The sequence below is a fragment of the Typopeltis vanoorti genome, chromosome 19 (assembly GCF_054136105.1).
Source record: "Typopeltis vanoorti isolate ZY-2024b chromosome 19, IOZ_Tvanoo_1.0, whole genome shotgun sequence".
In the NCBI taxonomy this organism is placed as follows: Eukaryota; Metazoa; Arthropoda; class Arachnida; order Uropygi; family Thelyphonidae; genus Typopeltis; species Typopeltis vanoorti.
In genome coordinates this window covers 5,085,051-5,101,119 of record NC_143567.1, presented here as the reverse complement: position 1 = coordinate 5,101,119, position 16,069 = coordinate 5,085,051, and the positions used below count along the sequence as shown (strand labels likewise).

The window sequence follows — 16,069 nt, the reverse complement described above, 5'->3', positions numbered from 1 at the left end:
TTTTATCCTGTTCTTTTTATTTATTGACTTGATTCTTGGAATAGTTCTCACACCAAGAAAGTGTTCTCCAAACAACAGTACAGCACCACAAAATTGGGAGGGGACCTTGGGAGAGTACATTTTTTTTTTCGTGGCAAGTAGAATTTTGTGTAATGTGTTTTCAAAGGTTTCATTAGTCTTGCAGGTAAAGGACTCATTATCCAACTGTAAAAATTTGCACATGAAGTTCCTTCATGACTAGGTTACTTCTATATATAAGATAAGGACTTTGCAATAATTGCTTTAGTATCCCATAATACAAAGCACACATCTTTTTGATCATGTATAATGCTATGCATTATGGGAAGGGCCACTACCTAGACTACTTTCAACTTTTATTGAGTTCACATCAGTGGGAGCCAGTCCTAGAATAGCTAAGATTAATGTACCCACTCTCCAACAAACAGGAGGCTACATGTTCAAATCCTGTCATGGGCATGGATGTTTATGATCAGCAAACATCCATGCTAATACAGAATAACAAAGTTAAAAAAAAGTTATGGTATATTTAAATAAGGGGGGGGAGATTCTGTATAAACAAAAGTGAAAAAAATTATTCATTCTGTTCAGCTTCTTTCCTTTTTTTAAGGACAAAAAATAACCTAACTTTCATATCTAACTTCATGACATAAAGATAAGACTTTTTAACCCTGCGGAGGTCGCGGCTGATCTGACAGATACAAACAAATTGTTTAATATAAATATTCTTACACATATATACACCATTTCTTCCCTCTTTATTCTCTCCAGAGTAGAACAATTTATACTCATCTCCTAGTTCTTTTGCCTTTTCCCCTTCCCACCTTGTCTCCTGCATTCATAAAATGTCCAACTTCCTCATCATGTCTGCCACCTCTTTTCCCCTTCCAGTCATGCTTCCAACATTCAATGTTCACATTCACAACATTCTCTCCACTTGCTGGGCTCGCTTCTTTAACCGCACCCGCCCTTGATGCAGTTGAGAGTGCCGATCAATCTAAAAGGCAAAATCTACAGGACAGTAGTGAGACCAGCTATGACGTATGCTATGTGACCCTGAGGAAAAATAACATCAGCAGGATGGAGGTAGCGGAGATGAGAATGCTTACGTGGATGTGCGGTGTAACCAGAAAGGATTGTCTGAGCAATGGCTATGTAAGGGGAATGGTGAAAATTACGAACTTAAGAGCAAAGATACAGGAGGCAAGGTTGAGATGGTTTGTTCATGTGATGAGGAGGAAGAGTATGTGGGAAGAAAGGTCATGCAGATGGATGTGCAGGGGAGGCGGAAGTGCAGGCAGCCAAAGAAGAGATGGAGGAGGACTTGAGGATGAAGAACTTGGATGTGGCTACAGCCTAAGACAGGAGGTTGTGGAGGAGACTCACTACAAACAGCAACCCTACTTAAGTGGGAAAAGCCGCAGAAGAAGATTCTTACACATATCCAGTGTATAGCATGGAGGTCATGACTAGCTGTGCATGCATATATTAGAGTGATATTCCACACTGTTTATGCGGTCAGTTTTGGTTTAACATGTGTTATGTAAAGGTGTGTGATATTTGATAGTAAATTGTATCTGAGAGATACCGTGAACTCTGATGTCAGTATAGTAGTATTGGTTTAGTTGTTTTTTTTTATTTGCCGTTGAAAATGGTCGGAAAAATATATCGATTGAGTAATCCAGATGTTGAAGAGATTCAGTAAATGTTACTTGAGTCCGATGATGAGAATGATAGTCGAAAGTGATATTTGATGGTAAATTCTATCTGAGAGGTACTGTGAACTCCGATGTCCGTATATTATTGGTTTAGTTTTTTTTCTTTGTTTGATAATTTCTAGATTGTAACTGAAAATAAATAAATCGCATGTATTATATTTGCAGTGTTTTTTTTTTATCTCATTTTAGCACATACTAGTAATGAATGTATCTCTCAGATACATGTGATCTACGCTGCAATTTTTTCGACCGTGACCATTGCAGGGTTATGTATGGACAATAACAGTTTAAAAAAAAAAAAAATGCAATAATTTTAGCTGATCGCTATTACCTAAACAACTGAATACTGTTACCCAGAAAGAAAAGAAAGTAGTGGTCAGAATAATCAAATAGCAAAAAAAAAAAAAAAAAAAAGAATATAAATAAGAGAATAATTATTTCATTTCATTTCTCAATGGGTAAGATTATGTTATTGATTTTGGATGCTGAAATGTGAAATACATGCTTTCAAAGTATGAAATTATAAAAAAAGTAGACATTTAAAATTCAGTTACTGTGAGTGGTTGTAGTGTGTATATGGTAGAGGAGAGTTGTGATTTGAATACTTCAAGATGAACATGAAATTAAATCAATCCATCAAAAATAACCAAGAAGGATATTTACTGTGTCTGGGCGACATGGCTAAATTGATAATACATCATCCACATATAGGGTATCTCAAGTTAACAGACTAATTGGGGATAAAGAGGTTATCCATGAAATTGAAAAGTCTAAATAAAAAAAAATCTAAGAAATAGCATCTACATGAAACCAGAGGTTTATTAAATAACAAATTTAATAAACCTCTGGTTTCATACAAACACTGACCATTGTTTGTGTGCAAAACAGCACATGTGATTATATATAAGCATACATATTTCACCTATTTATTGCATAATAGCTGCTTCATTAGACCATCCATAATCATAACGTACATTAATCACATCGCTTTTAACTGACCTTTGACTTTGTGAATATCTGATAGTTCTTTAGAAAAGTGCAGGATTGGTACTCCACATTTTAATTTATCATTCAGTTCTAATTTCTCTTTTACAATTATGTTTTTTGTATCCATTACGGATTTATTTTTTTTTAAAAAATGTGACATAGAACAAACCAAACATTGTTTACATACTCTATCTGATCAAAATCCAGATACCTCTTTTAGTAGTGGATATGTCTATATTCATCACATCTGTGGCTAATATAGGTATAAAAGGAAGGAGACAGACATCTCATACAATCTTCATAGACAAACATTAACAGTAAAATGGACCATACTGAGAGTTCAGTGACTTTCGACTTGGCATCATCATAGTATATTACCTTTGTAACAACTCAGTTTGGGAAATCTTTTTCCTGACCTACTGTAAGTGGCGATATTGTATAGTGGAAATATCTAAGAGCAGCAATAGCACAATTGTGACCTGATAGGCCATGTAAAATCACTGAGTGGGGCTGCCAAGTGCCTGAAGAATATGGTATGAAAAATTTGCCTATCCTCGGTTCAAATACTTGATATCAAGTTCTGAAATGCCTCTGCAAGTAATGCCTGCAACACAATTACTAACCAGAAGCTGGGGTTTCCTTGGATACACAGCTCCCCACCCCCACAAGCCTAATATAATTAATGGTAATGCCAAGTGTTGGAGTGGTGTAAAGCTTAGTGCATTGGACTCTGGTGCAGTGGAAATGTGTTTGTTCTCTGGAGTGATGAATCACACTTCACCATGTAGCAGTTCAACAGACAAGTTTCAGTTTGGTTCCAGGAAAATGCTGCCTGTCCAAATGTTGTGCCAACTGTGAAATTTGGTGGTGGAGGCATTACGATCTGGAGCTGTTTTTCATGGTTTGGGACTGGCTCCTAGTTCTAGTGATGGAGGATCTTAACCCTATAATGAATGCCTATAATCGCATTCTAGATAAATGATTCTGTGATTCATTCCAACTTGATGGCATCAGTAAGTTGATAAGTTGAAGGCCCTTTCCTGTATCACCACAATGGTGCCCTCATCTACAAAACAAGGAATAGTTTAATGAGATAGGTCTTGAGGAATTTGACTGGCCTGCATAAGAGCCCTGTTCTCAATCCATTGAACACCCGTGGATGAATTGGAATGTTAATTGCGAGCCAATCTGAATCACCTGAAATCGGTGACCACCCTCACTAATTCTCTTTTGACAAAATGAAGTGAATCACCACTGTAAGATACCAAAATTTAGTAGAAAGCTTTCCCAGAAGGTTTAAGGCAAAGGGTTATTAGCAAAGGGTTGATCAACACCATATTAATTCTTTCATATTAGAGTTGGGATGAGCAAGCATCTGGATATTTTTGATCAGATAACATATCTCTACAAATCCATTACATGCATTATGATTTCAGTATTGTCTAGTTGCAACTGTACATTCTGTCATACTTGTACTGGGGAACTGCAAAAGTAGTACCAGCCTATACATTCCACTTGCTAATTGGTTTACAATTTCTCATGGTATTTCTTGTAATTTGATGATTCCTTTAAGCCAAAAACTATTGTGCAACTTAATCGACACAACTTATTTATTTACATACAAGATTTTTTATCTTCTTGGCTGATAATTGAATAATGCCAAAGGGAAATTTCTTCCACCACTTACTTACAGATATCCAAACCCAATATATTGCTCATTATTCACTACTGAACCACAAATGGCTTCCTCAGTAACAACATCTCACTTCGACTTTCCTTGCATCTTCCATAATGTGTTTTGCAAGAAGGGTGGGACTTGGTTAGGTCTGATATCCCATACATGATATGACAAAAATTTCCTTTTATATGATCTGCTTTGGCTAAGGTATCCTTATCTCACTTTGTGGCCTTCATTTGTTGCCTCTACTGTTCTCTTAACTCTGACTTCACTTACTAAACCTATTTGACTGTTTATCTCTGAAAGTCAATCACATACTGTTTAATTACCCTACGAGTGAGATAATCTTCATTGGTGATTTCGACATTCAAGTTTTTGACTTTCTTCTTTTTTCCAACTTCATAGAGAAGGCTGGAAGAGAAGTTTGCATTTACCACAAATTGTTCAACCTGCCAAAATTCCAAATAATCGTCATCATTCTTCCAACACCCTGGATCTTTTCTTAATCAGCTCTCCCTTCAAATGTAATGTAAATGCTTAGATAACTAACATTATCTCTGCCTCATGTCTATGTCTGATTACTGCTTCTGCTGTTCCAATCCTATTACCTGTTGTGATCTAATGCATATTTTTTACTGGGATAAGTGCTTTTTACTCCACTCAGAACCCTTGAGAGGGTTGGGACCTTCCGTGATGAGTTTTGACTCCATGAAGGTCTATCACTAATAATAATAATAATAAATTACCATTGAAAAAACTGTTCACAATATTAAATTTAGTATCCGTGTAAATTATTATTATTATTGCATGAATCGCATGAACACGTCCATGAAGCCCTAAAACCTCATCATGGGAGACCCAAACTATCGACACAATATCTATGTTACTTCTCCTTGTAACCATTAACAGACAAAGCATTCACAACTGACTCTAGCAGTGGATTCCATTCATTCACCACTCTCTCCCAGGAAACAATCTTGGCCTCACACCCTTGCTAACCACACTCTTATCCAACTCCCAGGGATGATCTTGTCCTTTCCCTCTAGCCAAGTTCTGACATATTTCCTCTCTGTTAATCTTATAAAATCCTTTAAGCCATCTAAATGTTTTTATAATAACCCCATCCCCATTTTTCACCTATCAGTCAACTTTTGCAACCCACAAACCCTCAATCTATCCTCATAGGTAGCATTCCACAGACCACTCACCATCTTGGTCACTTTGCCTCTGGATCCTCTCCACACTTCATCTCCAAGAATTCCATGTGACCAGATCTGAGCAGAGTAATCCAGATATGGTCATGTGAAGACTTTATAAAGAGGAATGATAATTCCCTTATCTTTGCTTGTTAGTATGCTCATCAATAACCAAGTAATCCTGTGAGCTATTCTTGCTACCTTAGCAATATGCCCTCTAAACTTCAACTCTATTATTACTCCTTCGATCACTGGCTTCATCACTTTCCTGGAATACAATTTCTTTAATGTGGTACACATCCTGTAATCTTTTTATCCCATAAATGCACATCTTTACACTTTTCTAGATTAAATTGACATTCCCATACTGCGAGACTATTTAAATCATCCTGCAAACTCTGTACATCACCATTATTAACTATTACCCCACCCAACTTTGCACCATTAGCAAACAACATTTTCCTTCAAATTATTTCCTATATTGTTTATGTACAAATTAAATAGCTATGATCCAAGCAGAGCCTTGAGACACACTATTAGTCATTTGCTTTCCTCGGGATTCTGTTCCATCATATACTACTTTTTGGTATCTGTATCAGCCATCCTTGTATGTGTGTGTGTGTATATATATATATATATTATTGATCATAATTTACTCAGTAGAAAATGTATATAAAAATGAATTTAAATGACTCTATACCGGAAAGAGAAGTTTAATGTTAAGATACGACTAATTTCGTTGAAATTCAACTTCTTCAGGTATCACAGGCAAAGAATTAAATAAAAAAATAACAGAGACATGATAAAATACATTAACACATCTAGTATAACACACACAAGTACATTTAAAAACAGAAATGCGTGCTTGAGTTCCAATTGAAGTTACTATGTGCATGAGCTGACACGAGTGCGCCAGTATTGGACAGTGGCAATGTGTGCATCAGAAATATTGTAGCTGAGGCTGTTATTAATATGAGATGAATCAAGCGATATTTCTTTAGATTCAATTATTCTTCTTTCAAGTTCGTCATAGCACAAATGGATATTAGAAGTTTATGGCCAGTCTACGAGGTGTTGGCGGCCTTCATCCAAGTTGATAGAGAAGAGAACTTGGCTAGAGAGAGTGCTAGCCCTGGTTCTGTTGTAGGAAATGTCTCTTTGGTGTACTTCCATGCGTAAAAGGATGGATTTAGCTGTCTAGCTGTAGTATGGTTTGCCACAATCACACAAAATCTTGTGTGATTGTGGCAAAAAAAAAAAAAAAAAAACTTCTTTTTTTTTTGAATGTTATAAGTTTAAGAAGCAACATTAAAATAATGTGAATTTTGTTTTAATGTGAGATGTATTGATTTTTAAAATTCAGCACTCACGTTAGCTCACGCGCGTAGTCAACTTCAGTTGGAACTCAAGCACGCATTCCTGTTTTTAAATGTATTTGTGTGTTTTATACTAGATCTGTTAATGTATTTTATCATGTCTCTGTTATTTTTTATTTAATTCTTTGCCTGTGATACCTGAAGAAGTTGAATTTCAACGAAACTAGTCGTATCTTAACATTAAACTTCTCTTTCTTGGTATAGAGTCATTTAAATTCATTTATATATATATATATATATATATATATATATATATATATATATATATATATATATATATATATCACCAGTTTCATATCCATCCATATTTGTTCTAGTTTGTGTAACAGAGTTCCATGTGCTGCTGAATTTTGCAAACAGTTTTGCAAAATTCAGCAGTTGCCATTCCATTTATCCAACTTAGCTGTCACTCCATTACATAAAGTTAGTAAATTACCAATGCATGACTGTCTTGGTAATTTACTAACACATTTCTGCTTTTAGTTGTTCTGACGACTGACCTTCACAAAGTGATGATGCCCCTCACAGTGTCCCATTCGTTTTATCAGTTTGTTCAGTGTTCCCGTTCTGTTTCCTTTTCATTCCAGGTTGTTTTACCTTTTATATCTGTCGGCTTTGATTACTTTGCATCTTTTTTAGCTTAAATGCACTGCTGAGTTGCTCTACCTGTCACAGCTTGGTGAGTATGCATCTGAGTCATAACAAATATGATCACTTATCCTTAATTAAATAACTTATATTTAAATAATTCTGTTTTCTTTCTTCACCTGTATTAACTGTTTAGTATAAACACTGAAACCTATATTAAAGGCACTATAAAGAGTAATTCTTTAATATAAGTTTTGTAACATGTATTTTTTATGATGACAGTTGTCTTTCTCATAATATATTTTTTTTTTTTGTCATAAGTTTAAGAAGCAACATTAAAACAATGTGAATTTTGTTTTAATATGTACTTTATTGAGTGAGATGTATTGATTTTTAAATTGAATTGTTTTTATAGGAATGTCAGAAGATCTTTTGAGGAGTAATCCACCCAATTCACAATCTCTGTGTCCTCATCAAGATTTAGATCTCCAGCAGGGTAACCTGGCACAACTGAAAGCAGAATTGCGTTTGGTTACAAATGACCGTGATGTATGGAGAAGAGATATCCCTAAGGTCAAAAATTATATTGTTAGCCTTTCTGTATAAAATTTTCATTCTGTTTACACGCTGTAGCCAGTTTGTAAGATATATCTGTATATCTTATGTATGCATTTAGCATGATATCGGTGACATGAAGTACAGCCAAATAGTTAATGCCTGATGTGTGCTGTTGTCAACATTACTGTAACTGTTATCCTCCTGGGATACTTAATGCATAGTAGTTCTAGAGAGTGAGCTAGAGAGAGAGAGAGAGAGGGGGGGGGCAGTGGTTGATATGATGTTAAAAAAAAAAAATTGTGCTTACTAACAGACAGACCACAATCAATCAAATGGCAGCATAATATAACACTGATTTTCAAAGTAGCATACCTGAATGTGCAGTGCATCATTTCCTTTTATATAGATAGGCTATAGTAGCAGATAATTTCACTGACTTCCACACCCCAGTGAAAAAACATGTATAGATACACTAGACACAGGAACATCGGCACTAATTTGAGAAGCCAAAAAAAAGTTCCTTAATCTGGTGTATTCTAGTTCTTGTTGTTCTGCACTGATATTAGTAAGACCTGTGTTTCCCAAAGAAGCATGAATAAATTGGCCCATCATGCTTGTAAAACTGGCACACATCAGATCTCTTGATATCATGATACAGCATCTGGATTTCAGAGCTTATGTGAACATCTCTAGGTGCATCTCTTCATGCTTATAGTTTAGTCATGTGATACCCACTTTTAGGTGGATAATGTACCACACACAGCTCATTCAGGAATGGTTTCACGAGTGTTGTTGGCCTTCTTGCCAAAACTCAGTAGATATTCACTTTATCTCAACCTAATTGAGAATCTTGGGATGATGTGAATCGAACTGATCTTGCTTGTGATTTGAAACAACTGCAAGATGTGGGTCTTTGAGTCGGCATCTCTGCAGAACACTTTTGGCATCTCATGTATTCAGTATCCTGACAAAGTTTAGGCTATTCTGAATGCTAAAAGTGTTACTGTACCTACCAAGTGGGCCATCCAGTATACATAAATGCATATTTTCGAATGAACGGTGGTGTGGAATATGTTATATTAAGAGTTTTATTATATACTTGCATTTGACAAAATATTCATTATCCAGATTTACCTCTCTCCCCTTCAAGTCCAGAATAATCTCAGGTGCCAATATAAATATAGTCCATGCTAAAGGTTTATCTATTTGTTAATCATAATGGAATTAAATATTAATTTTTTTTTACCTTTTGTAATGTAGATTTTCCCTGTTATTTTAATCATTGGCAGTTATCATGTATATGCCATCTCTCTTTTCTGAGGATGGGTTGAGTCCCTCAGCGCTTTATAGGCATTTTTAATGTAGATGGCTTGCCATATCTGTAGTGCATCCTCTAAGGGCAGGTGTTGTGCTTTTAAATGTGTAATTGCAAGCTAAGTTGCCTACTTGTGGGAGGAAATTTCTAGTTACTTGGGGGAAAAAATGCTTCTACCTCCATATATGAGACTGGCTAATTCACCTTCATTTAGAAGCCCTTCCAGTCCAACTGTAAATCCTGGACTGGATTTGCAATTGGATTACATTGCCATTACCAGCTGAGCTGAAGTTCATTTATATGTAATAAATATGTAACCAGCGAGATATATCATATATTATAAACTATAATAAATATGTAACAGCGAGATATATTATTGCTAATGCTATATTCGACAACCAATGTTAACATTGGTTGTGGAATATAGCATTTGTCTTAACAAATAAAATGACATTTTATTTTTTTGTATGGAAATTGCAGTAATGTATTTAAATTTCTGCTACCAGAGATGATTTCAGTTTAGTACCACTGAGATAACACCTGCCATGGCACCATGATATCCAAGTTGAAGTTTAGTTGCATAAAACACAAATACTCTTGACTATTTTCACTCTGTTTTAGTATTGGTGTTACTTCCATGTCTATGGAGTCCAAAGACTCATTGCAGGAGGTCGATACTCACAGGCTACAATGACTATCATACCTTTCTTTGAATACATTGTATTGTAGCACTCATCGCCCACTCTGACAATGCATTCCACTCATTCACCACATGACAAGCTAAAAAAAAAAAAAAAAAAAAAACTTTTTGCTTCCTTACTCACATAACCTTTGTGCAGTTTCCAGGGATGTCACATCACCCATTTTTCTATGCAGTATTTCCTTTGTATCTGTTTGATAGCCTCCTCTCACCAACTTATATATCTCAATCATATCATCCCTCCTCTAGGTGCATAACGTACCACACAGCTTATTCAGGAATGGTTTCTTGAGCCATGTTCTGAAGATCACATTCTCTCGATCTGTACTCATAGTATATACTCCAGAGTCCTGAGAGTTTTAATTATTTTACACCTCTACACTTTCTCTCCATTTCCTTATCACCAATGTAGCCAGGTTACCAGATCTGTGCACGGAAATCCAAATGAGACCTAATACAATAGAACTATCACTTCCTTATCTGTACATTAATGTACTTCACATTATAGCAGCAATTTGCTGGGTAATCATTGTAACTTTCACTGTTTGGCTCCTGAACTTCAGTTCTTTATCCACCAAGATCCATAGATCCCTTGCCTCCTCCACCTCCTGAAGCAAAGTTTATTCCATCTTCTCTGACCAAAGCACATAACTTTACACTCAGCAACATTGAAACAATATCTCGATTCTTTAGCCCAAAGCACCCACCTGTTTAAATCTTCTTGTAACAGCTACACATTAGAACTTCAAACTAAAGGACATTGCTCTTCACTGTGAACTATATAATTGAAGTTAAACAACAGTGGTACTCTACCCTTCACCTTACCTTTTTGGGACCCTGCACCTCCATACACAGCTCAGTCTTCTTTCAGTCAACCATACCTCAGATCAGGGTTTCTCAAACTGTGTTCTGCGGAACACTAGTGTTCTGCAGAAGGTGAATAGGTGTTCCGCGAGAAGTTCCGAAATTTGTCATTTTAGTTTTCTAAGCATTTTTCATGAATAACTATTTTATAGTAAAAATATTCCGAGAAGGATAATATTCATGAATATGTCGAAAAGCTCAGATCCAGAACACCTAATAACATCTGTGTATCGTTAATTTTCACACATCAAAACTGTTCAACATTTGGGAGAGGGAATGCTGCTGTTTATGATGGGTCATAAAAATTGCCTGCAAGCCCATTACAACAATTGATGTCTTATCTTCTGTTGTCAAAACTGAAGGAAATGACATCTGTGTAGCATATGTCAGTGACCAAGCAGCATATTTTTAAACATGGAAGTATTCATGAATTATTGTTAATTTTCACACATCGAAATCTTTCAACATCGGGTAAGAGAATACCGCTGTTATGACCGAACAAAAAAATTGCCTGCAAGTCGATTACCACAATGGCCAGCATTCTCAAAACTGAATAACATCTGCATTGCAAATATCAGTGATCAATCAGCAAGGAAGTATAAAGAAAATTTTTCCACTGAAATTGAAGATCAAGGTAGTCTGTATCCGGTTCTCAAATCTATTACTACTGAATACTTTCTTTGCAAGTTCGTATTGCAGTGTGTAAGTGCTTGTTCTGAAACCGGAGTGCCGTGATTTTTTAAAAGTAATAGGAATATAGGATTAAAATCTGATATGAATAAGAGACAATTTACTTTGTTTAATTTTGGTATTAAGAAATCTCTTATTGAAGGTGTTTGTGACGGAACGGATAGCGAGTCATCCACCTGAATGAAGCCTACAATGATCTCCAGGATGTACAAAAGGAGGGGAAAACTACCAGCACACAGCAGAAAAAGTGCATTCACTTGTAAGTACTTATAATAATATTATAAATATATTTCGTGATCAGAATGGGATATGTAAATGAAAATCAGAACAAATTAATTTAATGATATTTGCCTGAATAAACTACGACATGCTACAACATTTCATTAGTCCAGTAAATTTGTTGGGACCAGGCCCTCGGGGAAAAAAAAAAATCGGCTAACGCCTTTTTATTCCCGTATATAGGGAGTAGGCGAAGCGACTTTTAAAAAAAAGAATTCTTCTTACTCTTTTAACTAATTTTATAATTAATATCTGATTTATTTCGAACTGTTTACTTTTTGTTACTGAACATTTTATCAAATTATTCTTATTACAATTGCTTTTACATTATTGCAAGTATTGTTACAATTCATATTTACTTTTGTGTGTTGCAGTCTTTTTTTACTATTTTGCATTATTCATTTACTTTTATATTATTCGACATTTCTTATTTATAATCTTATTGTTTTTCATACTAAAGTTAGCTTTACAAAAAAATTCTATTTGTTTTTATTATAGTTCTGACAAATATTGGAATTTGAATGTTATTGAAAAAATATCCATGGATACTTGTTTAAAGACAGGAACTTTAACACAAGGAGGAGCAAGTACTTCTGCTGACACATCTACTCATATGATTGGAGAAGATATGGAATTGCAAACTGTGGTTTCTTCAAAAGCTAATATTAAAGAACAAGAGTCATCTAAGAACAGACCAAAACTTAAGTACCATGAAAGTTATTTAAATTATGGATTTACGTGTATTGGCAATACATATGCTCCTGATGTTTTATGTAATAAAATACTAGTAAACAGTTCTTTGGCTCCAGCTAAATTTCGTAGGCACTTCGAAACGAAACACACCGATTACAAAGCAAAGGATATACATTTTTTTAAGAGACGACATGACTCGCTAGAAAAATCTAAACTTCAAATGGCTACAATTGCTACAACTGAAAATGCAACAGAGGCATCTTTTCGCATGAGTTACCACATTGCACTTCATGGTGAAGCTCATACAATTGGTGAGACTCATTAAGCCTTGTGTGAAAGACATTGTATCATGCATGTTAAACGAGCAGGTTGCTAAAAAAAATAGATGCAGTACAATTATCAAATGATACTGTTTCATGCTGCATCAAAGATCTTTCTGCTGACATAGAAAAAGAGCTAATTCATCGACTTAGACTGCAGTGAATATTCATTGCAAATGGATGAAACTACAGATGTCGCAGGACTCACTGTATTACTAGTGTTTGCTTGTTACATATTTGATAAAAGTATTGAAGAAGATTTACTCGTGTGAATATCTACAAGAAAACACTACTGGAGAAGATATATTCAACTGTATTAATAATTATATTACAAAACAGGAAATCGGTTGGGAGGAGTCTATTGATATTTGTACAGATGGTGCTCAAGCAATCGTAGGAAAGAGGAAGGGAGTTGTAACACGTATCCTGCAAGTAGCTACAAGAGCCACCAAAAGGCATTGTGTTTTGCATAGACAAGCACTAGTAACAAAAAGAATTCGTACATATTTAAAAACTATTTTAGATGAAGCCGAAAAATGATCAACTATGTAAAATCTTGACCACTTCAATCCAGATTATTTAAAATTTTGTGCAATGAAATGGGTAGTGCACATAATGCACTTTTATTACATACTGAAGTAAGATGGCTATCCAGAGGAAAAGCATTATCGAGGCTTTTTGAACTTCGTAGTGAGTTAATGGTCTTCTTGATGTCACATAATTTAGGACAAAATTTTATTGAATTATTAAGAAATTCTTCATGGTTGATGAGTCTTGCGTATCTGACAGATATTTTTACAAAGTGCAATGAAATTAACTTATCATTAAAAGGAAAGAATATTACAATTTTTAATACAAGAGATAAAATTGCATCTTTTGATAGGAAGTTGCAATTATGGATTTCTACAGTTGAACAGAATAATTTTGATTATCTTCCCACCTTGCATGAATTTTTGACTGAAATAGGCAGGATTTCATATTATGCTGCAACCTAAAGTAAATGAGGAAGTATCTAACATAATTTTAGAACCCTTGCATGACTTGCAATCAACCCTTTCAATATTTTCCAAAATCCAGTGAGGACAATTCCTGGATTCTGAATCCATTTACAGTGACAGCTAAGCCAGCAGGCTTCAGCGCAAGTGACTATGAAAATCTAATTGACTTAATAAGTGACTCTGATTTAAAACAAAAATACAAGGAACTGCCAATAAATAATATCTGAACAAGCGTGTCAAACTAGCTATTTTTGTTTTACTTCCTTTTACAACGACATATTTATGCAAGGCAGGATTTTCATATTATGCTGCAACCAAATCAAAGTCCAGGAACAGATTCGACGATACACCAAATATGAGAATTCAACTTTCTAATATTGTGCCTGATATCAAAAGAATTTGTAATTCAAAGACCCCAAAACTTTGGTGACATTAAGAACTTAATTTGCACTATACATTTTACTATTTTTATCTGTTTTGTTTTAGCTTATTAATATTTGACAATAAATGATTGTTTTTTTTTAACGCTTGTATTTACTTATTTATTTTATTTATATTTACCTAACCTACAAAACCAGCACACAGGAGAAAAGTCCGCATTCCCTCGTAAGTACTTATAATAATATTTTAAATTTTTGTTGATCCGAATGGGATATGTCAATGAAAATCAGTGCAAATTAATTTAATGATTGTTTAATTGATGTTTAATTATTTATTAATTAATGATTATTATCATCATCATCAAATTCCTGCCATGTACCCTCAAGGGGTGTACAGGATATGATAGTACTACATGAAAAAAATTACATCATTATTAATTTCCTATCTACAATTTTCCTCCAAATCAGTCTGTTACTTGTCAAGATTCCAACATTATCAGATCTTATATTTCTATCATCTAAAGTACTTTGTACCGTATCAATCCACCTATATCTTGGTCTTCCTCTGGATCTTTTCGCTGCCAACCTGGCAGAGAACACTTGTTTTGCTAATCTTTCCTCGCCCATTCTGTTTAAGTGACCATACCACCTGAGATTAGCTCTGCTAACACATTCCTGGATGCTGACAATGTCAAGTTCTTTCCTAATATCCTCGTTTTTAATATGATATTGCCATTGATGCCATCTGTTCATGCCTATAATCTTTCTCAGGACTCTCATATCTGTGGTCTCTAGTCTTTGGTCAAGTGTTTTACTTCTGACCCAGCTCTCAGATCCATAAGTTAAAACTGGTTTGAACACTGTCTTGTATACAGCTAATTTAGTGTTCCGACTAATTTCTCTCTTATTCCATATGAATTTATTCAATTGACTTCCCACCATACCAGCTTTGCTGATTCTGTTGCCTATTTCTATATTTAATTTACCATCTTCAGTAAAAATCGTGCCTAAATAGCTGAAATGTTTTGCTTGTTCACAGGTTCTCCATTCACAACACAGTTGACATTTTCACTGATTCTGCCTATTTTCATTGTCTTTGTCTTTTTATTGCTGACCTTCATACCATATCTATTACAACAGCTATTCAATTTAGTCAGAGAATCTTGCAGACTTGTAGCAGATTTATTTAGAAGTATAACATCGTCTGCATAAAGCAAAGAGCTGACATTAACATCTCTAATTTTGATATCATGTTTAATACCACTTTACTTCATAATGTGATCCATATAGATAATGAATAACAGAAGGGATAATGTACATCCTTGTCTCACACCAGATTTAACATTAAACCATCTTCCTGTACTTCCTTCAATTCTAACTGCTGACTTTCAACTCAAATAAAGACTAAGTAATGCTTGATATAATGCCCCGTTGACACCATATAACTGCAGCGTATTGAATAGCTTCTCTCTTTGCACCTTATCATATGCCTTTTCCAAATTGACAAAACTTAAATACAGATCTTTTGTTATATTCCCATGCTTTCTCGACTATTTGTCGTAAAGTGAAGATCTGATCCTGACAGCCTCTATTTGGCCTGAATCCAGCTTGTTCTTCACCAAGCTTTTCTTCCACAATTCTTCTCAACCGTTTCTCAAGTATACTTGCATAGATCTTGCCAGGAACACTCAATAGGGAAATACCTCTGTAA

At 34.9% G+C, this 16,069-nt stretch overlaps 1 protein-coding gene across 1 annotated transcript in view; it reads left to right on the top strand.

Moving 5' to 3' along the window:
- Dlg5 (MAGUK family member discs large 5) overlaps positions 1-16,069 on the top strand; it is a 440,912-nt gene that overhangs the window by 26,759 nt on the left and 398,084 nt on the right. Inside the window, exon 2 of the mRNA XM_090409542.1 lies at positions 7,977-8,134. Coding sequence (XP_090265668.1) covers positions 7,977-8,134 — 158 coding nt within the window. The remainder of the gene's footprint in view (positions 1-7,976; positions 8,135-16,069) is intronic.